Here is a 25,134-nt window from a genome sequence, read left to right as displayed (position 1 = left end):
TAAACATATATTTTTTTTTTAAATTAAAGTTTTAACCTCCAAACTATTTGATTACAGAATATTGTGTGATACTGTAGGTTTTAATATTTGTGCTGAGAAATACACATTAAACAGATGCTGGAATGGAGGATTTGTAATCAAAACAGAAAAACAAAATCATCTTACAAAATAATCACTTATATAAAAAAGAAATACATTTAAAATATTTTTTTGTTATTTTTCAGGCTTGATGTTCATCGCCACTGAGCAATCAAAGTCTGAGGATAAACAGAACCAGACATGGACACATTTCAACACACATTCTGTTTGCCCTGTAACATGCACAGCTCCTTTTTCTTGTGGATCATCATTGTCAACACGTGATTTTACATTCGCATTCACTTTTCCTGAACTGGCCTCAAAACATCGCAACAAGCCATTTTGACACGTGTCCAAATTATCGTCAGTAAACCCCCAAGGCATGCTGAAATAAAGCCTCATGGTTTTGCATAGCATTTATTTTCCCTTTGTGCATTTCAAAAAAACCCAACCCTCTTCAAATGTGTCCAGAAAAAACACCCGCTGCATGATTTGTGTGTCCCTTGACTGGTTGTGACACTTGTTTCTGTGGGGTTCTGTCCGCCTTAGCGCGGGTCGAACATGTTGGCCAGTTTCTGAAAGCGTGGTCCCCAGTCGTTGAGGTAGTCGTAGTCCTGGTCTCCATCAGAGCTGCCTGAAGCGATGGAGCTGAGGCTGCCGGCCAGCGAGCCCTCACCCTCGTAGTCATAGATCAGAGCCGTGTCATACGGAGGCACGTTGGGGTCGTGGTCTGCTGCCTCGAGGCCCTGGGGAAAGAAGAATTACTTATTATTTTTGACATGTGTAAAGAAAAGTTACCTGGTAATGTTAAAGATCTTTCTGTTTTTCTGTTTTGTATAACTTAGGACGATTATTTTGTATTGTAGAAGCCTCTCACGTCGTTGATGTAGTCCTCGATGTCAGTGGGATCTGCCGGAGGCCTCCGGGGGTAGGTAGGGGAGGGCAGGTTGTGCGGGGCATCCTTCCTGAGGGGCTGCTTGCCTCGAGGAACTCGAGGCCCCGGGCAGTAGGACCCCGGGGTTGAAGGTGTATCGTGGGGATTCCACAGCATGTCGATATTAAAGGCGTTCTGCAGGGTGACGGGAAGAGATTGAGACACAATTCCTGCAACCACACTGTACAAACGGCATCCATTTTGAAATGACCACGGATCGTTCAGACCCCTTGACTTTGGTAGAAAAAAAGATTCAGTACTTCAGCAGTGCAGCCTTACCTCGTCCTCCTCGCCCCCGCCTTGCTCATCGTAGTTGATGACGTTGTCTCGGATGTCGTCCTCTGATTCCCCGACGAGCAGACCTTCTCCTTTCTTCATGTGGTGACGTCTACCACAGGTGGTCACCGCCACGGCCAGGAGGAGCAGCACTGAGATCCAACACAGGCAAATCATCCAGGATTTATTCAAACTGAGTTTCTCTGCTTGTGGAGCTGCAACCAACTCCTTTTCTTTTTTATTTCTTTTTTATTGGCAATGAATCTGAATATTATGAAATGTCAGAAAATAGTAAAAAAAAAAAACAACAACAGTCAAATAACCATAAAGTTTAAATTTACTTGACATACATAAAGAAAAATTCCTTGTTTTTATTGTTATTATTTGAGTGATAATCCAAATAGCTCCATATTATTTTTCAGTCAATTAACTTATTGATTAGTCAACTAATTCATGCTTTCTTTCTTTTTTGTCGATGCACAAAATGATCAATTTGAGGTTTTTGAGTCCTGCAGTGACTTCTGGCATACATTTGTATAGGCCAATAAGCCCTGGGACATGTTAGACTGATTGTGGCATTAGAAGTGTGTGTGTGTGTGTGTGTGTGTGTGTGACACACACTGTGTTTGTGTGTGTGTGATCATCTGAATGTCTTAACTCCAAAAAGAGCACGTCTTCATGACATATTTATTTCAGGCAGTTTAAGATGACGTGACACCTGTTTTAAAGAAAGAATATCTTCTGTGATGGATCGCTCCACTCGGAATTTAAGATTTATATTTATTTGGAACAAAAAGAAAATATCTGAAACTAGGGTGATTATTGTTGTGAAAAAACCCCCACTATAGTGACTTGTTGAATATGACTTACACAGTAGGAGTGCAATACTGGCCATGATGATAATGAGCGCGATGAAGCTGATTCCCACACTGGAGCCTAGGACGGCCCCGGCCTCAGACTTACAGTCTCCGAACGAGTCGCAGAGACACACAGTGACGTTGACCTGAGCGTAAGCACTCAGAGTCGGGCTGCCGGAGTCTGACACCCGCACCGTGACCGCGTACTCCCCTGCCTCCAGCTCCACGAGGGGCTGGAGCACAGCGTGAGTATCTGAAGCGGGGAAGGAACATGGACAAGGTGAGAAAAGGAGAAAAGTTTGACATTAGGAGAGAAACATCTTTAATACAAATCCACGCCACCCCCTCCATCCATCCATCCATCCATCCATCCCTCCTCACGCTTGATGCCCCTCCTCACCGTTGACTTGAACAACAGTCCAGTTGACCGACAGATAATCAGACATTTCAAAGTGGAAGGGTGAAGCGTGCGGAGGGAGGTCCTCATCCACCGCGGTCACGACCAGGCCGGAACGCGTCCGCTCTGCTCCCCTGCACACGGAGCCGCTCAGAGGGAAGAGCTGAGGGGCGAAGTCGTTGGTCTCCTTCAGCGTGATGACAACCGTGGCCGTGGTTGACACACCACCACCGTCTACGGGGGTGAACGTAAATACACAGCAAATACCATCATAAGTCCACAACATCTCATTCATTATTAAACAAAAATACACCACGACAATCATCTGTTAATCTCCCTTAAAATGCAAACTTACTTAGTTTACAATATATTAATGTGATTTAAGTTTTAGGGCCCTCACAGCCTTTCAGTCACGTAGGTTGCAACTTGGGTTTGCCTTGATTCCTTGTATAAACATATTTTACCTATAATTTATATTTTTTAATCCTTTTTTCATATTGTTTTCTTAGTATAACAGATTTTACTGTTAATTCCTATATCTTCTATTGTCTTACAGTGTGTTACCTAAGCATCTACAGGCTTGCGCTTAAACTCGTTCAAACCGTTGAAACTCTTAAATTCTATATTGTTAAATATTGAGAATATTTTTATAAGAGTCAGATTAAGTAGATGAGCTGACCTGTAACCTTCACCACAGCAGTGTAGATGTGTTTTTTAACGTGAGGCGATCGCATGTTGAAGGTTCTCTTGGCCCTAATGTCCCCTGTATCTCTGTCGATGTCCAGCCATCTCTCAGGATCTCTGCCGATCTCATATCTACCACACAGAAGAGCAGAGGATTTTTTATTTTTTCATTGACTAACATTTCATAAAAAAGGAAAATACTCTGTGTCTTGCTGCCGTATCATACCTCAGGTCAGAATTATCAGGGTCAAAGGCAATGTTGCTCTTCAGCAGTGTCCCAGGCACCACCGACTCGGGGACCACGATCTGTATGGGGTCCTCCCGGAAATGTGGAGCCTCGTTCTCGTTCACAACGGTGACCGCCACCGTAGCAGTGCTCACCGGGAGGTTGGGAGCCTTGTGACTCAGAGCGTTGACATTTTCCACCGTTAGAGTCAGCACATACTCAAAATGCGCTTCGTAATCCAGGGGCTGCAATACAGCAAAGAACACACAGATTATGGAAGGAAATCACTCCACTGCGGTCAGATGGTAAAGCATTTATGATAAACATTTCGGTCATTTCTAAGCTTATTTATCATCCCACGTACAATGTATGAAAAGCCAAGTAAGAACATTTGTCTGAATAGCTTGTAGTACAAAACATGACCACTAGATGGTGGTGTTGAGTTGTGTCTGTGGACCTCAGTGTACATGGTTTAAAGGGCAACATCACCCATTTGGAAAATCCTTGTTATTCCCGGCTCCTTCGACAGATCATAAATGAGTCATTTGTCTTTGTCAGTGCGACTCTGGATACTGCACACTCAACACGTGATGGATACCTAACAATTATCACGAGCGCTCGCTCGCACACTCCTCCAGCCGACTGTACCTTGACCACGAACAGAACGCCCTGGTTGGTGGCAGGGTCTGTGGCGATGGCGAAGTTGCCACCAGGATCATTGGAGATCAAGTATTTGGCCTCCCAGTTTCCAGTTCCCCGGTCGTCCCTGTCTGTTACGTTCACACGGCCGATCTCGTAGTCCTTCCTGTTCTCCACCGCTGTCATACTGTACTACATGCGCACACACACAAAACACAGATCAAGGGATTCCAATCATTACGATGCAACAAATGTTTTAATATATAATCAACGGAATTAACATTTTACTTTGATTTCAAAATAGAAAAAAGCACCTTTCCTATATTAATGTGTGAGACTCACCAAGGCCGGGCTGAACAGTGGGGCGTGGTTGTTGATGTCAGATATATTTATGATTGCCAGACCTTCCCTTGTTAGTCCCATGCCGCCCATATCAGCGACCTGTAGCTTTAACCGGAAACTTTTCACCACCTGAAACAGAATTCAGTGCATTTTAATGATGTGAACCATGCGATGACGATCTGCAGAAATCAGCGACTTAACCTCGACCTGTGCGTTACCTCTCTGTCCAGGCCCACGTCTCGCGTGTAGATGGCTCCCGTCTCGTTGTTGATGCCAAACATAGTCTTGGTGACAGCGTTGGCAGGAATACTCTCCTGGCCGATGATGGAGTAGCTCAGAGCAGCGTTTTCTGTCATTGGGTCGTCTGCGTCCGTGGCTGAAACTGACATCACTGATGTGCCTATCAAAGATGATCAGAGGCTTCGGTCAGCTGCTAAGATCGGTCGGGATGAGTCACTGATATGTGGTGTGTGTGTGGAGGCCGCAGGACTTCACTGAAAAAACGTCTCAAACCATATTATTTTTTTTAAAATACAAAGACAATATTGTAATTTGCTGTTGTTATATCAGTGAGAATACTTTGGTAAGAGCAGAATCACTGAGATCAAAACTGCAATCTGATAAACGTCATCTACAATTTCAACGTTTTACTTAGACCTCCACTAATTGATTTTTTTTGGGCCACTTGGAGGCAGCAGAAACAAGCTGTAAACACAATACTGACATATGAGTTTATTTTGTGAATTTATTTGCAAATAGACACTAACTTTGCCTGTCTGCCATGTAAGTGCTGGACAGGCAGTTTACAGTCTGATTTTAGGACTTTCATGCTGCCTGCTGCTTCTGAAAATGATGCTGATAAAAAGGGTAAATCGTAAAAGTTGACTCCTTTCAAATATATAGTCAGGTTAATATTGAAAATATTGATCACAGCAGTGTTAATAAACACAAAAGGGTCAGTTGTCGGACAATATGGAAAAAGTGTTAAACATCACTTGAGGGAAAGAGATCAGGAGGGAAATACAAGATACATTTTTTTGGGGACAGAGTGTGGAAAGTGAGAAAGTTAAAAGTCACTAATGTAAAATGTAAGACATGGACGTACCTGGGACTGAGAACTCAGGGACAGCGCCAACGAACTGGCTCTGGGTGAAGGCCGGTCTGTTGTCGTTCTGATCCAGCACCCGTATCTCTATGGTGGTGGGATTCTCTAGTCTCTCTCCGCTGGGCGACAGCGCAAAAGCTTTCAGCTGCGCGCGCACACACACACACACACACACACACACACACACACACACACACACACACACACACACACACACACACACACACACACACACACACACACACACACACACACACACACACACACACACACACACACACACACACACACACACACACACACACACACACACACACACACACACACACACACACACACCAGACAAAGGTTTCTGAGTAAAAACTACACAAATATAAATGTTGTTTCTTAACTATTCATTTCAACATCTCATGCATTCCACAAAGGAAACATTCAACAGGCTATTCAAGGTGACTGTGGGTAACACATGCTGGAAACGGCAGAGAGACATGTGCAGGATGTTTGGTTCAACATCACGGGTATACATCACGAGTCATCTGGTGTGAACCATCCTGAGCTCTCTCCCTAGATGCCCATTAAGGCCCTTGGGAACTGACCTCTGGCTGTTTGCACTAGTGTCTGAGACAGATCTGTGCCTTAAGACGAAAACAAGGGCCCTCACTTTGAAACACATGGCCAGTGTTTCATTGAGATCTTTGTGGCTCGTGTTAAGTGCTTCAGTTTGACTGTGCTGTAAAAATGTCACACCAATAAATGCCCCCTTACTGTGAAACTGTTGTGTTTCTCTCTGTCCAGTGGCCGCTTGCTCCTGATGACTCCCGTTTTATCGTCGATCTCAAAGAGATTCTTGGGCTCCTGGTCCACCCCGGGCCCCTCCAACATGTAGATCACCTCACCTGTGAAGATTTTGTCCGATTTGATCTGGACAGAGGAAGGAGATATGATTGTTACAACCTCATGGGGAAGGTGGGGGGGGGGGGGGGATTGTAAAGCACATGTCGTAACGCCAGATGTGAGCATGTAGACGGGGGACCTTGAGACAGGAGTGTTTAAACTCAGAAAGGCCTTTGACTTACAGCAGGAAATAAGATTCTGAGGTAATAATAGCAGGAGTCTTTATTTTATGCATTTTGCATTCACTGTTTTTGACATTTTGCCTCCATCACTTCATAAAAGTGCCTCAATATTTCCTCTTGGATTTATATATTACCGGCCATCCGTTACGGCATTAGCCGAACATTTATATTTCACATGTCTTTTAAAAACTGGTCTGCGCTGTGCGTGATCATCCCAATTAAAATCAAAAGTGCAGGCTGTACATGGTATTGTGTCTGACTGGAATCGGTATTTAGCTTTATACAGATTGAGAGTCAGTCGTTCGCTCATTAAAGTATTTGCCTAATTTAGTATTATGCCTTTAGATGAAAAAAAAAGGTCCTTTTTTTAAGCGCAGTGTAATTTTTTATCTTCATCTAATCATTACTCTTTCTAAAACTAAAGTAAGAGAGACAAATTGTAAATATTTGGATTCATTTTATTCTATATTGTATTAAGGGGCTACAGCTGTACATTTAAAAAAAATGAATTTGGGAAAATTTGCATTTCAGAAAGCTTAGGTAACATCCCCAGAGGTAGTCTTATGTTCTCGTAATGTTATGAGTGAATGAAAATGTGAGTGATTTAAAAAAAAAGTAACTGGGCCGAGTATGCGAGCGAGGCAGCCAAACACTGTTATGCTAGAATAAAAATCACAGCCTGACTTGACATCTTTACTCCTCATACTTGACAATACTACAACTACAGCTCTAAGATTGTAATACAAGAATGATGTATTACAGGAATCGTCAACTGTTAATGTGAAGGATGTCGGCTTTTCGCCTGGTAAATGTACCCGGAGTCTTTTGGGGTGTGATGATACCAAATTGAAGAAACCTTACAGAGTTTGAACTGATAACTGAGCTATCCAGCTTGAAAGATTGAAAGTCAGTCTCGACGATCACTGGCTAGTCTGGGATACGTTGTCATGAAGATTTCAAAAATCATTTGGGTGGAAAATGAAGCTGTTGTCACTGAAAACTGTATGTGAGCCGTGTGAAGAGGCTCTGATTCTTGTTCTTTGAGAGTGTTTCCCTGGACCGATACTTTACAGTACAAATGACACCACGACTGACTCAGCAGTTATTTTCTAATGTTATATCTAAAAACCTTTACCTGGACAAGGTCTTCGGGAACCTGCTTGCTATTCTCCAGCACTCTGATTGGAGGGATGATCCAGTCCCTCTTCACCCTGACCAGCCCCGTGCCTTGACTTCTCCAGGGGCGAAGGGCCCGCGGACGAAGCTCTTCCTTGTCGTGATGACGTTCTGCAGAGCTCCACACCTGAAGGAGACAACTACGGCATGAGAATCACAAAAGAAAGTCGCAGGAATATGTTGTTAATTAGACATTAACATACGTTGCATTCAACTAATCATATATATACACATATACATATATATATATATACACACACATACACATATACATATATATATATATATATATATACACACATACACATATACATATATATATATATGTGTGTGTGTGTGTGTGTGAATAAGTCTAATGAAGTGTATTCCATTCCACTCGTTTTCCTCCCTGGAAAGAAACAATCTATGTCATTATAGATATTCGCAGCTGTTTAAATCCGTGTCCCTCAGTGCTGTAACACTCCCAGTGGCCCGATCGAATGGCTGTGTTTGAGCTGTAGCAGAGAGGGGATTGTCCAGGGCAGAAGGGACGAGGGGCCACAGCTTCAAGTTTCACTCACTAATACGTGTCTTCGACAGCTTCCTTTGATCTGGGTGCAAATTCAACTCGGGACGAGGAAACACAAACACTGAAATGCTCATTTCACAAGCCGCCCTCCTCCTCCTCCTCCTCCTCCTCCACCACATTGCTGCCTTGACCACGTTCACACACACACACACCCACACACACAACACACATGAGAAACACACTCATCCAGCAGCTGTCGACAATGGATTTAGATCCTGTGCTTTCCCACCCGCATTCCCGCTCACTCACAAATTCCCCTTTATGCCTATAGCCCTGCACCTGACTGGGAGTTTGGGCTCGCCTTACGTCTCTGCTCCGCTGTAGGAATTCCACACACACGCAGGCACGCACGCACGCACGCACACACGCACACACGCGCACACACACACACACACACACACACAGACAAACTCTGATTTACAGTACATGCACACGCATCAACAAAACACCAACCCACGCGCTCGTCCAACTTACACTTCCGTAAGTTGTTTCCTCCACTGTGGGAATTCACTGGACTCAGCGCTGCTTCCCATATGTTTAACAACTCAAAGGCACAATCCATTGAAAACAGTTTTCACCATGAATGTCAGTTTTCACTCAGATACGACATAACTAAAATATTGATGAATGATCTCTTTCAATATATTTCTATAGGTGACCTCAAAGTCAATAAGGCAAAAGAATGAATCAGTGGATAAGTTTTTATGAATATTTTGTGAATGGCCCGTGACCCTCTCCTCCCCATCTCTGGGGTGGGTGCGCTGATATTCTGATCCTCTGGCACGCTGCAGGACAGTACAGGGAGGAATGGCAACCATGGCGGGCATCCGCAGGCCGAGTCAGAGGCCGGGCTAATCTTAGACTGGTCTATATTCTTGACCCCCACCTATTTAACTTTTCAAAGCCATCATCATTGACACATCCACAGAGATGTTTACAGTCACATTCCAGCAGTGGCTGTCAGCCGCACGAATTCACGCTGATAGCTCCCCACTTCCATATTCAAGACTTCTGCATGTACGAGCTCTCAACGCACGTTGTGTATCGTCACTTAACCTCAAAATCAATAACAGCTGCATCACAGTTGTGTTTTTTTTCCGAATATAGCGCGTTCTAAGTCTGACTGGTTTGTGAACTCCTGGGTCAACACAACCACCTCTTCTGACTTTGAGAATGCACACACGGCAAAGTGCAGACCAGCTTCAATGGAAATGTTATCAAACTTAAAGACACATCACACCCACTCTTCTGTAGTACAACAGGCTTCACTGTACAAACAATGTATGGGACATGAATGTGTTAAGGTTAAAGCCGCTGATTGACTTTGAAATGAGTTAGGCAAATCAATCAATAAAGAGATCAATGAGACATACTATACAAAAAAGTATTAAACATAAATAGTGGTTGAGGATGATGGTTGACAGGTGGATGACGTAGTAAGATTATCCAATTCGATTAAAAGATTTTATGAGCATCTTAAGGTTTCACAGCGCTGCTCACTGAGAGAGTTATTTGCTCCCTGAGTGAATAGTTTTCAGGAGAATGTTGTTTTTCATGAAACCATCTGAGGTCAGACATTTTTCATCGAGCTGAAAAGGTTAAGCGAGCGTTTTATCATCTAGACTTGATAATGATATTGGACGTGAGCTCTTTATCTGTATCTGTTATCTTGAGTGAAAGTAACGTGGGAATAATCAAACATGGGTCATCAAAAGATCAAAAGATGCTCGATATACTGTACGTGCCAAAGCAGAGAAGATAGAATGTCCTTAAACACTTCTGCATTAAAACCACCAGATCCTTGAGATTTATATTAGAAAGTGAGTTAATGACTGTTTTTATTTCATGTATAATAATTGTCTGTTCTTATTCATTTTTTCTTCCTCTGACTAATAGTATTAAATAATTCCTGCCTTGATTAATGTTTATTATCACTTTCATGCTTTTAAAGTATGAATATAGTCACTTACTGTATTTGCCTTTTATTTCCTTGATCACTGACCGGCTAACCGACAGACCAACATGCCACATGCTACTTTATATTTACTATCATTTGCATTTTGCTTGTAAATTTCTACATCCACTTGGCGTAAATATTGCAGTTTATAAAGTATTTGCGTTTTAATCAAATGATGATATAGTTGTTTTGTGCATTTGGAATCATGGTGATCTATCCATTACACAACTGATCAAAGGACTTTATACAGAATAAGGAAACTTGATCAGAGGAATGCAAGAAATCTGAGAGAAAGATTTGTCTTTAGAAATAAGCTCTGCACCTTCTTTTAGTTTTTCTAGTTTGATGACGACATAGAGTAGTAATGCTGACACAATCCACCACAACAAAAGGTTTTCCAGACTTTCCAGAATATAAAACATAGAGAGTATCAGTAAAGTTTTCAACCGTCAGATAACAAACAGTGGGTCCAGCGTGTATCGGCCCCTGTCATAATGTTTTTACCAGACCAAGATGCGGAAACACGCATTGGAAGTGTCACGTTACCAATTAGACCAAGAAGTACCTTTTCTGACAGCCTGAGTGATGACACCACACACAGATCAACAGTTTTAGAGGCTTTTCCCAGGTACTATTACAGCCTGACCTTTCACCCCGAGCCCCCACAGAAGCACGGACAGCTTGTTCGGGGATGATATGCCGTCACAGCAAGAACCACTAAGCACTCTGCTGCTGAGGAGTGTTTACCGAGCCCGAGAAAGTTTGATCCTAGACCTCCTTGATGTTGTCTTTGGTGAACTAAAGTGTGATCAGAGTACACAAATGACGACACGTCCCTTTGTGCACATACTCAAAGAAGTAAAGTGTGGGGTGTGGGGATTGTTTACACCGTGCCACAAATGTGGAGAAATGGAACTGTGATGTGTTTTTCAAAATGCTGTTCGACATCTTGTAACATTTAAATGTATCGGAAAAGCACCCACATCCAGAGAGCTGTAGCTACGTAGAGGAGTACGAATCTCTGTTTGTACCAAATCTCTCTAAGTGTCTCCTCAGTGGAACAGTCATGCAAACAACTCAACAGGAAAACTATGCAAGTCAAGAGGTAGTGTCTCGCACGTCGGACAGTTCCTACAGCCGCAGGGCAAAGAGGTCGCACAGGTGTCTCCCTGGTCACTTCTGTTACTGCTCCTCAGGCACAGACATTCACCAACAGTTCTGGTCCCACACCCCTTACTCTTTGCTAAGTCATGACTGCCATGCATTGGCATGGACACCCTATTTATGGGGCCACTACTAAGTGTGTGTCCTCCTCTGAGCAGATGTCTGGTCTTTAGGAATGCTGAGTAAAGAGTCAAGGGACTAAAGGGGTAAGACTCAACAGAGCCATAAATATGTAGGTACTGGGAAAAAGATTGAAGATAATCGACAAGATGATTCATTTCTTAGAGCATAGGGAAGAATGACATAAAGGAGGAACATCGGTTCCAATCAATAGATACGATGAGCTGATGAAGTGTCCCTCCTCCACTTTCCCAGGACAAAGAAACCCAATCTGACATGCACCTCCACCGAAGCCAAACAGTTCTAAATATGTTTTTTACATTGAGGTCCATACAATATTTTCCAGAGAAGTTTACGAGGATGTTGAAAATTGCCCTGACAAATCATGAAATGTTAAGGAGAGTGATGAAAAATTCCTGGATGCGACTCTTTACACTGCATCTGCACCAACATTTGATGGGTTATTCCTTGACCTTTGCCCCGTCCCTCCAACTTTGGTGTAAATCTCTTCTGCACAAATCTCCCTGCCAAAAAAACCCAACACAAACTGGCACACCAGTAAACATTACATACTGTATTTGGTGGAGGTGACTGGGTAATTAAAGAATGTCTATTTGAACATTCATGTTGATTTCCCTGTTCAGTCTCCATCCTTCGCTCCCTCCGAAACCCCAGTCAGTGTAAAACAGCTCGCAGGTATCCACGGCCAGCAGGACGCACGATTCAGACACTAAATCCTCTGACTGATTGTTTCCGATGAGTGAGACCTCAGCGCCAGCTGGCCGCTGCTCTTGATTTGTGCCCAATTTCATGGTCCAGACGTGGCCCACTCCTCTTTCCGCAAGGGGGGATTACGGAGCGGGACAAATGGCATCACGTATGCATCTGGGAACAGCTGTGGCTGCAGCCCACCCCTCACCACAACACACACCCACCACTGCAGGCGCCCAACGCGGTTCCGTTCAAAACAAAACCAGCCCCTCTGAAAAATGAATAGCGCACAACTGACGCACAAGTGGAAGCTATCAGGTGACACTGATGGCTTCCACTTGGATTGGATTGACAGCGGCTGATGGTGAAATTAATTTGATTCAGATTATTCATTGATATGAATTCCTGACAGACTTGGCTTTGTTCTACGTATGAAACAGCCACCTGCAACCTTTGGGAAAACACGCTGATTCAGCATAATCAATGGTTTGATTACATAAATAATACCACAAATAATTCATTTTGTTTGTGTATTTTCAATATGTGAACCTTGAGCACCTAGACATTTGTCCTCTTGCAACATGGAGGAAAATATATGGACTTGGAAGTTGGAAGTTTTCAGCCACTTTAAAGTCTTGAAAAACATCTTTCCCAGTGGAGAACGGTAACAGACACCTTTCAAGCCTCCGTTGGATTAGTTTTCGGTGGAGCAAATGCTTTCTAATGAATCAGATTTGCAACACAGTATGCAGAGTGAATAAGAATAACCTTTTCTGATATTTGGTTCTAATCACTCCTTTTGGACTTCTGGCATCATTACATTTGCCACATAAAAATGTAACCAGTTCCGCATCAAGGATTATTTACTTCTGTTCATATGAATGAAATTATTTCTAGGGTCCTGAGGATTTGAGCAAAATACCTTTTGTTTTTTATGTCACAGGGCTCAAGGCCTCACCGTGAGTAATTGGTTTTCCCCGTGGCTGTGTCGGTGATCCATCACTCCCATGTTGAAGAGAGACCAAATACATTTTCACTGACTTTCTCCACAGTCAGTTAGCCAATAGAAATGAATCACAGAAGCAGCACAGGCTTCCCAATAAGACTGTAAACAGATCCTCAACCTCTGCAAACAGACTGTTCACTGGCAAAGTACATCTAAATTATTAATTTCCACAGCAATTTTTCAACATTTACAATGACTTAAAATATTTACTATGAGCACATCATTGCAAGAGCTTCCTGGAGAATCACCACCCTCCCGACCTGGGCTGCATTACAACTCCAAACAACCGAGAAAGACTGATGGTGGTTGGAAGTGCTGTTGGTAATAAGTCAGTTTACATTGCCATCCATTTTGGATCTCATAATGGCGTCTGCTGACAGGGGGGCGACTGATGATGCCCGGAGCCCTCCGTGCACATCTGGAGTCTGGTCCTTCCTCAGTACACTTCATCATCCTCTTCACGAACACCGTGAAATGTTTACATCAGCCACAAGCTCTGATTGCGGAGCCGGCGAAGTGCCTCATACATTGCTGAAAATGAGTTGGTGGTTTGGTTGAAGACATCACTCAAGTAAAAACATAAATTGTATATCGGAGGAGCAGGCCGGCTAAAGGTCGTCCTCCAGAGAAGATCACACGGTGCAGCTTGGTGCAAATGGAGGAGCAGATATAGCTTGAATTATTTGATAAAGACATTTTTACAGCAGCTACATCAGTAGCACCCCACCTCATACTAGCTCCACTGGTCAGTTCTCTCAAAGTCAACAGTGTCACTACACTGTCAAGTGAACGGAAAACAAAAGTTCAAAACTGCTAAATAAACCCGCAGAAGAGGCAAAGACTTTTTTTCTTACCTGACAAAGCAGCGCACCCAGCAGACACGCCGTCAACATCTTCGCCGCCATCCTCGGTACCTGCTCTCAGAAACTCAGCATCAACGGGCCGCTGGCGGATAAAAAGATCTGAGGCTCCTCCACTGAGAACCCGGCTCCACCGGGCAACAAGGCCAAACTCGCCAGACTCTGAACTCTGCCCCTTCTCTTTCCTTCCCTCTGTCCTCCGGCTCTGGAGTCTCTCTTTTTTCCCCCTCTCTGTGTCCGTCTCCCTCCTTCCCTCTCCCAGCGTCTGTCTCTCACAGCTCCTCCCTGTCCATAGCTGGGGTATGTCTCACACAGTCGTGGGGTAGAGGGGTTAGAATTTCAGCAGCGTCCCTCCCAAGTGCCCCAGCACATGTGCTGTCACTCACATCCCCAATGGAAGAGGGAGAGAGAGATGAAGAGAGGCAGGGGGCAGCTGTTGGTGGTGTAGACAGAAACAGCAACTTGCACCAGTCGACAGTACACGAGTGAGTAAACTTCAACACTTTTCCAAACAATTCATGTACGTTGAAGGAGAGACAAGACGGAGAGGACAGAAGACAATGTGTGAAACTTGAACGGATACAAAGCAGACAATTCTTAATTTCTATCTGGGTAAACTGCCAATAAGACGAGTGTGTTAAAATTACCTTTTAAAGAAAAGAAAATGATATTAGATATTGGATATTTGGAATAAAGCTATTCCAAACAGAGCTATGGCATTGACAGTAAAATGATGAAGTCAGATCTGTTCCACGCCTCATTTAAAACATTGTTCATGGTGTTTTGGGGCAGTGAAACTTAACTTTAACTGTACAATGGCTGAATCAAACTTAGAGGGACTGAAAAAGAAAAGCTCATATTCCAGATTGTTTCAATAAATTGTCTGCCGTTGGTGATGACGTCAGTGTCAACTAAACTGCCACAAAAACAATATAGTTTTGATAATCGTTGATCTCTTTTTAGGTCATTTAACGTCAGTTGCTACCACAATGAGAGGAAAATAGAAATAAAAACATATTTCCAGTATGTTATAGACCCCACTTGACAGCACAACGCACCCTTCTGTCAACGTCTTACAGGGTTCGGATCTAGTTTTCTTCTTAAATCCATCTTGTCCAGATCAGTCGTAAGGTCGGATGCGTGACCTCCCCGGGCAGTGCGGAGTGTGTTGTGCCCCTCACACATTCAGAACATTCAGACAGAACCCTCTGATCTCCTGCTATTTTGAGCACTCTGTCAAAGCAGAAGATGAAGATCTATGGCGCTCCATGAGCGATGTCAAAGCAGAGGCTTCCACGTCGGTGATGCTTGAAATGCGACTGCAACGCCTCCGTGGCCCGACGGGTACAAGTGAGGAATCTCTGTGTTTTAGGCGGCAGGTTTAGGGAAAAGATTGAAGGAGTTGGTTTGCCTTGGAGGTTAGATTTTTCCAACACAACCAGCAGAGAAATATGTGTTTGGCATTATGGGATGAGGAGACAGGCAGAGAACAGAGTCCAGATCTCCTCCACGCTACTTTGAACACTCATCAGCAACCTCTCGGCGAGTCTGCTCACAGGTCAACGGTCGACACGGATCTTTGGAAAGTCAACAGCGTCGGACCACGCTGGCTTCTCGTTTTGGCACAGACACTCCTCCACTTGCAGGTCAGACAGCAGTTTTCTGTTGAAAACAATAATGCGAAGACTCACTTTGACGCTAAAACGGCCGCCACGCAAACGAAACTCACACACGAGTTTTATGAATGCGAAGTGAGGGAAGAGACGGAGATACTGTTGACGTCACAGTTTGGGAGACTCTGCTGTTAGAAAGTAGAGCAGTGGGAATAACTGAGTGTCTGCATGCTTCCATGTGTGTTCACGAATGTGTGTGTATGTGTGTGTGTGTGTGTGTGTGTGTGTGTGTGTGTGTGTGAGAGAGAGAGACTTCTGGTATAAAGGGGTGATTTGACAGCACCTGTCTCTGTCATTTTAGGCAGTTGGCAGGAGCCACACTGATGTTTCTCTTCCTTTAACCCCTCCAACCAGGGCACGCACGCACACACACACACGCACGCACGCACACGCGCACACGCGCGCACACGCGCGCACACTGCTCTGGCAAGGGCTCTAATACCAGACTGCAGTCTGTTCATGTGGTCCTGGAATAATACTGCTCCACTTGGTCGTCTAGATTAATGTTTTGTGTTAAAGGCGTATGAGGTGTATTTCTCATAAATACGACCGGGTTCAGAGTTAATAATGAAGCTAAAAAGTTATTGAGTTTTTGAAAATCTTTCTCAAAACCCCCTCCCACAGTCAGAGACAGAGCTCTGCTGTCCCCTGTTGGCAGAGAGAACAGTTGAGCCATATGATGGAAATAATGAGAAATGTGGACAAGCTGCAGCGTGAACATTTTTACGTTACAGAATCTACTTAAAATACAAAAATAAGAGTGTAGCCTTAATTGAAAATATATCCAGAAATTGGGAGTTGGGGATTTATTTGCTTCCTTGTTAACGGAGTTGCTGTTTAATTTGCTATTTCGAGTAATCAAGAAAGAAGGAACAAATTAAGCTATATATATATATATATATATATCAGTTAACAGATCAAATAAATTGCAATAGCCTATAATGGATATTACAAACAACACGTTAATGAACATGAAGGTGGTTGTATACCGCAGGAGAGAAGCGGCACGTGGAAGCAGAGTTTGTGCACTCACTGCAACCGATGTCGACCTTGAGTTACTGAAAACCAAAAGGCGCGGCAGAACAGGACAGAGTGAGAATGGCCCGTTTCAAAGGCTTGTTCCTCTCAGGTCCCAGCGAGGCGATAATAGCGAAGCGGGCTTGTAGTGATCTCGAAGCTGTAGTCAGGTCACTGCACATTACTCTGAACACACAGGGGTAAAAAAAATGAAATAAGGCTCCAAACCTGGGAGCTGTCTGGCTCACCAGGCAGACGGTCACATTATTAATGATGGATACTGATGGGGGAGCAGAGGAGACCTGCACTTGGTTTTCACACAATATCTCTGTCGTTGGTGAGAGCTGGAGTGGTGAGTTCTCTGGAAATCTAGGAGTTTTTGCTTCTTTATTAAGTCTAAATTTACTGCGGTTATAAAGCATACTTTAATAAAGGTGGGTAATAATAAAACACATGAAGGATATTATCATGGTTTATTCCACGGCCCTTAATGTGGAAAATAAAATGAAACTTTTCTTGTCTTATGAGAAGAAGATTCATGTTTGATGTTTGACTTGACTTCAACAAATTTAACGCTGAAATCTCCATTTGGTCCCATATTTGGTTAACAAGGCATCTTCATAGTAATTAATCAATATATACTCATAATAATTTATCATATGCATACTTTCATTTATCTATATGCCCCATTTGCTTCACCTTGTAGCTGCTTCGGCTTGTCTCTCTTGACATTAGTTGGGGAACAGGTGAGTAATCCCATGGCCATCGTCTGAATGACTGCAAAACATTTGATACATTTTGGAAAAAGTCTTCTTTTTTTCCCCCATTTTGGTACATTGATTCTTTCGAAATACACTCATGTCATATCTAGAGCCTGACTGATAAACCGGTTTGCTGATAATATGGGCCGATATTATCCTTTCACAGACATATTGGTATCGGGCTGATATGTTTAGGGCCTGATGGATATATTGGTCCGGCTCTAAAATGTGCATCTACGTAAAATAAATGATTTTTTAAGTTTTTATATTAAAGTTCTATATATTTGGTTGTATTTGTGTTTAATTATTTATAGCTATTTATAAGAAAGTTTATGGTTAAACTAAAATTTCAAGTCTCAATTACATTTCTTTGTATCATAGGAATCATTGACAGATTAAAATATACATATATCGGCCGATAATGTTGTATGACAATCGTTTAGGAGGGAAATAACCAAACAAATCAATGAATTTTAAAAAGTAGTTGAAAATATTAACAACTAATTTGTGCATCAGTGCTTCATTGAGACTGTGATCGTTGACTTCTGTGTTTTTGTGTTTTTTCCCTCCTCCCATAGACAATTGTACTCTGACTCACCAAAAGCAGGTCTTATTGTGTTTTGAAGGCAGTAGTTTCTTCTTCCTTTTTTTCTTCAGCAAAGGCAGTGACGCTGTGCACCTGCAGGGGGCAGTGTTAATCCATTCAAACATGAAGCTGGAGACAGAATAGATAGGAAACTTGTGAGACTCGAGGGTTTGTCTAATAAGAGATCTGTCTGAAGAATAGAACAAATAATGACCCTGAAGATGGAGAGAAAAATATGGAGCAGAAAACAACAGAGAGCGAACTCATACTGCAACAGTGAAGTGCATTCTGCTAATCAAAATAACACAATCACAAAAAGCCTTGTAGAACATATGACTATAAAAACACACACACACACACAGAACAATACAATGCACTGAAATATTCGCTGCGTTCGAGTCGCTTTGCTCACACTAATGTCTCGGAACATGTACTTGCATTCAGCTCATTTACAAATCCGTCTATGTGTAGAAAAACAGCGACTCAAGAGCCTCGAGCAGCATAATGTAACATTACCAGAGGCAACAGAACCGTGAGGGGAGGTGAGTGAGGGTGTGTGTGTGTTTGTGTGTGAGTTGGCTGCGTTACTTCAGCTCTGCCTTCACCCCAGTCAGCCTCCACCAGGGTGGGTTGCCAATTAGAGTCAACACATATGACACACTTGACTCCCCCGCTTGAACCATAGCTGGAGATAATAGGCCTCTTCCTGCAGCTCAATCGATGACATACTGTCCCAGGGTGGACGTCTGCCTCACTACACACGCACGCACGCACGCACGCACGCACGCACGCACGCACGCACGCACGCACGCACGCACGCACACGCACACGCACACGCACACACACAGACACACACACACACACACACACACGTTCTCTTCCTTTCTCCCTTCTCTCTCCTCAACCTCTTCTCTGTCAGAGAGTAAAATGTCAGCTTTTTGTTTCTTGCACAGAAATACAGTATACTAGCAACACAAACACACACACACGCACACACACACACACACCTCCCCCTGTGTCAAAACAACAATGCCTTCCAACCAGAAAAAAAAAATACATCCAACGGGAGATAGGACACAAGAAGCCCCGTGCACAGTGAAGTTATGTGAACCTATATAACTAATGCATCAGTTGAGTGTGTTCATAACTCCAGCTCACCCCACAGGAGGTGCATCTGGGCTGTGTGAGGGCACCTGAGTCATGGGGCTTACAGACATTATGGTAATGGATATCTGCTGTGTACTGTAATAGGCAGACGGCTCTCAGTTACAGGTCTCGACATTGCGGTTTGCCGGCGTGCATCTTGATTCGGTTGTTAGACCTTGACTGTCAATATGGCTGGGTCATAGCCGGCTAAACAGAAAGCATAAACATTGTGTCAGAACATGTTCACAAAGCTCTGCGTGATGCAAAACCCCATCTGTGCAACATCCTCCCCTCAGTGCTGAGCCGGTAATGGACACTTTCTCTGTGCGAAAGTGCATGTTGGTGTATTTTTTTGTTATGTACACTGAAAGGAGTACGCAGGGAGGAGCGTTTTGGAAACAGCGCTGCTGGAAGGAGGAGGAGGAGCAGCTGAGGGATGGAGAAGAGGGGAGAAGAAAGGCCTTTTTTTGGGTGGGGGGTTGATTTGAGGCGAGGATTGGATGGGAATGGGTGTGGAGTCGGAGGTGGGTGACAGTTATGCGCATCCGTGAGCCTAATCTGCCTCCATCAGCTGTCAGAGTCGGGGATGTCAGGGCTACCGAGGCTCCTGGTCCTCCCTCACTCTCTCTCTGTCTGTCCCCTCCCTCTCTTCACTGGCAATGTCATGTTGTCAGCCCACATATGCTCGTCTGCAGTGGAGGGGGTGGGTAATGGGGGGGGGGGGGGGCACATGGGCAGCCTCCGTCTTTTTCCTGTCGCTGTCGACACTTGTCTTATTGCCTGTGTGCCGCTGACGTTGTTCCCTTTTAACCCCTCCAGCTCCCCTTGTTGTTTTCTCCCTGCTGCTCTCCCCCTTCTGTCTCTGTACTCGGAAAACATCAGAGGCGTCAATTGGATGAAAATTATACTCGCAGGTTTTTACTTCTGGCAGGATTTTGCCTTTTTCTGTTCACTTGACATTCATAGATTTTGTAGCCCCCTTAATTTTCGGCAGCAGGGTGATGTATTGAGTACATGCACTGTCCTTCAGAGGTTTGGTACCCAGCAGTGACGCTGGTCTGCACAGAACCTGAGCTCTGACCTCCGTGTGTGTGTGTGTGTGTGTGTGTGCACACGTGTGTTTGTGTGTATGTGTGTGTGCGTGTGTGTGTGTGTGTGTGTGCGTGTGCGTGTACGTGTGCGTGTCGGGGGGTTGGCAACATGTCTTTCCACTGTTCTTTGAAAAACCGATGAGGTTGTTGACCAACATTGTCTCTGTTCTGAAGGGAATTTCAAATATATCTTCTCACCATCTGGATGAATATATATATACATAAAATATTTTAATTCATTTTTTTCTAATACAAAAAAAGATAGCTGCTGAATTTGTAATTTGCAAATTTCTATTTTAATTTTATGAAAGTAGAATTTTTTTTTTTTCCTTTTCATGAACAGTCCAGATGGTTAGAAGAATCTTTGAGGATCCTGGAAATAACTCTAAAAAAACTGCAGAAAGGCTCATTCAAGTTTTATCCTTTTTCTTTTTTTTCTGACAAACAGCTGCTCTGTGACTTGAATACATTTTTTCTCTTTGTGCTTAGACCCTGCAAACAGATTTCCACTCACTTTTCCACAAAAATCTCGGAGAAAAACAATTTTGAAAGCCGTGACAAATGAACACAAAATGATCTGCTTGGAAAAAAAAAAAAAAAAAAAGATGTCAAACATCGTCAAGGTAAGCATTCTGTGCATGCCCAGTTTTACTGTATCCATCTCAATGTCATAGCCCTAAATAATAAAATCAGCCCGAGGAGCCTGCATGAATAACCATTAGAGATATTCCACAGATAAAAATGGTTAAAAATGAATAACTCACCCATTCATGATGTGACAACATTATGGTAAATGTTTGTTTTTGCTCAAGGCACAAAAAACAATTTATGTTAATTCAAATTGTGGTTTGGGTAAATTAGGATGTTGTGGTCATGATAATAAAGGTTAAAATAAAAACCAAACTGAGTGTCGGTATGAAACAGGAAATGAAAAGCAACTTCGCTCTATAAGACAACCTGACTTCTTCCTCTGTCCTGTCATAGTTAGTGCGGCCTTAGGACATTGTCGCTTGAATGTAAACATGCTTTCGGGCATTTGCTGAAGTGACTGTTGCCGTCTGACAGGACTAATAGATGTCACAGTAAAACATAACTACGGGTCATAATCAGCTGCTTGCACAAATGACCTACGGGCCTTTTTTTTATGGGAGGACAGTCGAGCCCTTCAACATCTGATCAGGGACAACAGATGGAAAAACTCAACTTTCTTTCAACTTTAAATGTCAATTTTCAAAGTCAACTTTCTAGAATCAACTAATAAACGAGCACCACTCACTTCTCTTTATCTGGAGAAACCATTGCACTCCGAAACGAGAGGCCTATTGCAAAGACAGCAGTCAAGCACTCAAGCGTTTCTATCTATATGGGTAACAGTGCTCTTGCCCCAGTGACCTGCCCCTGGCACCGGCCACAGGGGTCTTGGACACTACCTGTCAATCAAACTCACATTAACCCCCTCCCTTTCTTTTTTCATAGGACTCGCACTGGGACTCTTTGTCTGACTCATTACACGCCATACACCCATCTCCGACTCCCAGTTTTCGGCACAAAAAACCAATATCTCTACACATGTCCACCGCCTCCCAGTCTCAGCATGCATAAACCCCCACGTACACAAATTTTTGTTCCGTAGCTACAGTCAGCTACAGGCTGCAGATGGGATTCCTGACCGAAGCTGAGTTACCACCATGTCTGAAGATTTTTTTGGGGGTCTGCAGGATATTAATCCAGAGCAGCTTTAGGCAGGAACAGGTCAAGTCTCACATTCAAACCTCTGCAGAGGGCATGAGAAAAAGAATTAAAGTGCTGCGTTGAGCTCAGAAACTAGGAAAATGTCTGGGTCAGGCCCGATGGGGTACTTCTAATTAATGTTAATATTTTTGCCTCAGCAATAATATGTATGATTCATGAAATGTGATCAATGGCATGAAGCTTTGATGAGGAGCTCGGGTGCATTTTACATTCAATTTTCAAACACAAATGTGAACAAAACTCTCTTTGTCACACACACACACACACACACACACACACACTCCTCCTGGCTATGAGTACCCTTGCCCCGAGTGCTCCCTTGCTGCAGTCTCCATAGCAGGCAGGGAGACTGTCTGAGTGCTTTATGTTTGCTGTAACACAGAGTCATCACTGTCAGAGCCATTGATTTGTCAAACAACATTGTGATACACTATGGATGGATAATGGCCCATCTTGTGTACAGTTGTTGCATTTTTCTGGACAGCCAAGGAGCATCTGTTAGGTTTTTTTCCTTCCTCCTCCTCCTCTTAAACCTCCCCCCCCCCCCCCCCCCCCCCCCCCCACTTCTGCACACACACATCCTTGCAGTTTGAAGACAATAAAAGAAAAGCAATGTGTCTTGTTCAGCTACTAAATAGCTGTCTGGTTTGTGTCTCCTGAGGTGGTTGCACATCAGTGGCTAACCCATCTATCAGGCCAATGCACAGCCCTCAAACCTCCAGGTGTAAAGATGATAAATACCCCACCTCCTGAAAAGGGCAGGGAAGAAGATGGATGGATATGGAAAGAGAGAGACAGTCACAGATATCGAAAATGAACTGGTTGTGGGAGGAGGAGGAAAAAAGCGGTGGGATTGAAGGAGAAAAATGAGACAAGTTCAAGATGAAAGGAACTGAAGAACAAGAACAGAGGGGACAGAGGAAGAAGACCCAGGACGTCCATGTCCAAAGTGTGGTAGGCCCACGCCACCAACTGACCATCTCATGTAAGATGACAGTGAAAACGAAATGAACAAATTAAACAGCTGACGGTAAAATTATATGTGAAAATCATTTCCCAAGCTCAAAATAAGCTGGAGCAGAGTCCAGGAATCCCACACAATTTCTTCTGAAATCTACACGACGTAACACTTGATAAATAAAGGCCACTGTTTAATAACTGTGTAAAGTGGGAAGAATTTAATTTTCATTTTACAAAAAAAGCATAAAAAGCTCCAAATTTACATTTAACATTGGTTAGGTTAGCATAAATAGATATTTCTAAACCTCATAATGAAACACATATTAACTCAATATATAAGTGAAACAAAATCATTAACAAATCACTGGCAGTTTAATATAGTTAAAGCAGTTTTGACATGTTTACTTAGTTGACTGCTATTTGAAAGCTACATATTTTTTCCGAGTAACCTATTAACACTTGAGCCAAATCCCAATTTTGTAAAACACTACTTTGAGACTAGTGTCACTTAAAAAACCTATGAAAGGACTTTACACACCAACTTGGTGATGGATTATATAAAGAGATGATCGGACCCAGTCCACGCTGCCCGTGCTCGTATTCCATTCCCTCCACTATTTGATTAAACAGTACTTTCTCCTCTTATCGGGACTGTCGCTGCATGAAGGAGCAATCTGTCGTGTGATTGGCAGACGACTGCCTGCTGCCTCTGATAGCATTCCACTTTGGTTAGGTAAATAGGAACTTAACTGAACTGAGACAATTTAAACAGTCTAAATGTATGAGGAGATTAAAACTGCCCAAACAGCGGCTAAGCACAGGGATGCATCGCTGCTAGTTGTGCACTGCTGCTGCAAGAGAGAGAGAGAGAGAGAGAAACGCACATGTACTGAGAGGTGAGCACATCACCACGCACGTGTATTTCACAAAGTCAAACAGAAAGACAAGAGCATCTGAGACCCTCAGAAAAAAAAAGACGCACAGAGCGGGAGGACATGTAGAAGTAGCCTTTAGTTATTTTTGATGCCTTGGTGATCTCTGACCTACAAAATCATTGTCTGCACTCGCAAAAGCTCTCTCTCTCTCTCTCCCTTGCACACACACGAACACAAACAGATACAAATTGCATGAGGCAGGCAAAGCAGGATGGACCTGGGGACAAGTTTCCGCCTGGACGCCCTCATTTTTTGAGCCGGTCGCGCACTGCTCTGCCCACAGGCCTTTCCAAACTGGCCAGTCGAGTGAGTGACCTACCCTGACTCTAACACTGTGTGGCAGGGGGACCTAGAGACAGATGTTCCCTGCCACTGGCATGATGCCGTAGAGGAGATGGCGTCCCGCGTGCGCACACAGTATATATGTGTGTCTACGAAGACAGAGGGAGAGGGAGACAGAGAGGGAAACTCAATGCTTGAATGGCAACATTGGAAAGAAGGAGGGGGGGGGGGGCAGTGGGTGGTGGAGGTGGCATGTGTTGGGGTGGGGGGGTCGTAAAAGAAGAAATAAATCTAGTCAAAGCAATTTGTGGCAATGGCTGCTGCAGTGTCATTAGGAATCCTGTCACGCAGCGTCTTCTCTTAGCAGTCAGCAGACATAGGTTGACAGCAGGCCAAAGAGGAATTTTAATTCCCCCCCCTCCATGTCTCACATCTCCCACCTCAGATACATTCCCGAACTACTACTAGGTCAACCTGCCAGTAGAAAGCCTTCAAACTCATCCTCAACACTACTGGCCCAGTTAAAAGCAAATTTCTATATCACAATAATACATGATTGCAAAAAATGCAAACACACGATTCAAAGGACTGCATTTAAGTTTCACTCAGACACGGCAAATAAGATGGAGATGATTCACCTTGTTTGTTTGCAGCACAGCTGCTGAGCCAATATAGTTCCTCACATATTGAAAAACACAGATCATGTCATGTCATTCAACATGATGTAATTAAGAGGATTTTAAAACCAGAATAAT

The 25,134-nt window shown here is 43.5% G+C and overlaps 2 protein-coding genes and 1 long non-coding RNA gene across 4 annotated transcripts in view; 1 reads left to right on the top strand and 2 right to left on the bottom strand.

The window, feature by feature from the left end:
- Positions 1 to 118: 118 nt before the first annotated feature.
- Positions 119 to 14,651, bottom strand: cdh15 (cadherin 15, type 1, M-cadherin (myotubule)). Its single transcript, XM_035628393.2, has 14 exons — positions 14,171 to 14,651; positions 7,750 to 7,917; positions 6,304 to 6,459; positions 5,539 to 5,683; positions 4,652 to 4,833; positions 4,434 to 4,562; positions 4,101 to 4,283; positions 3,453 to 3,697; positions 3,222 to 3,358; positions 2,546 to 2,776; positions 2,159 to 2,398; positions 1,292 to 1,440; positions 956 to 1,147; positions 119 to 824 (listed from the first exon to the last, which is right to left on the bottom strand). The coding sequence occupies exons 1-14, from the start codon at positions 14,219 to 14,221 to the stop codon at positions 624 to 626; spliced, it is 2,409 nt and encodes an 802-aa protein (XP_035484286.1). The 5' UTR covers positions 14,222 to 14,651; the 3' UTR covers positions 119 to 623.
- On the top strand, positions 14,564 to 23,324 carry LOC118302340. 2 transcript variants are annotated; one of them, XR_004790512.2, is made up of 3 exons: positions 14,564 to 14,661; positions 20,940 to 21,073; positions 22,864 to 23,324. It is a non-coding gene; the product is annotated as an uncharacterized LOC118302340 (long non-coding RNA). The 2 variants fall into 2 exon arrangements; XR_004790513.2 differs by lacking the exon at positions 22,864 to 23,324 and adding an exon at positions 21,927 to 22,837.
- The window catches only part of acsf3 (acyl-CoA synthetase family member 3), a 41,270-nt gene continuing 34,361 nt past the window's right edge, over positions 18,226 to 25,134 (bottom strand). Inside the window, exon 13 of the transcript XR_004790511.2 lies at positions 18,226 to 18,306. The gene's annotated coding sequence lies outside the window, so the exon portion shown is untranslated. The remainder of the gene's footprint in view (positions 18,307 to 25,134) is intronic.

Source organism: Scophthalmus maximus, chromosome 4, assembly GCF_022379125.1.
Source record: "Scophthalmus maximus strain ysfricsl-2021 chromosome 4, ASM2237912v1, whole genome shotgun sequence".
Taxonomy (NCBI): Eukaryota; Metazoa; Chordata; class Actinopteri; order Pleuronectiformes; family Scophthalmidae; genus Scophthalmus; species Scophthalmus maximus.
The sequence above is the reverse complement of the archived record's forward strand: the minus strand, read 5'-3'. Positions and strand labels throughout refer to the sequence as shown.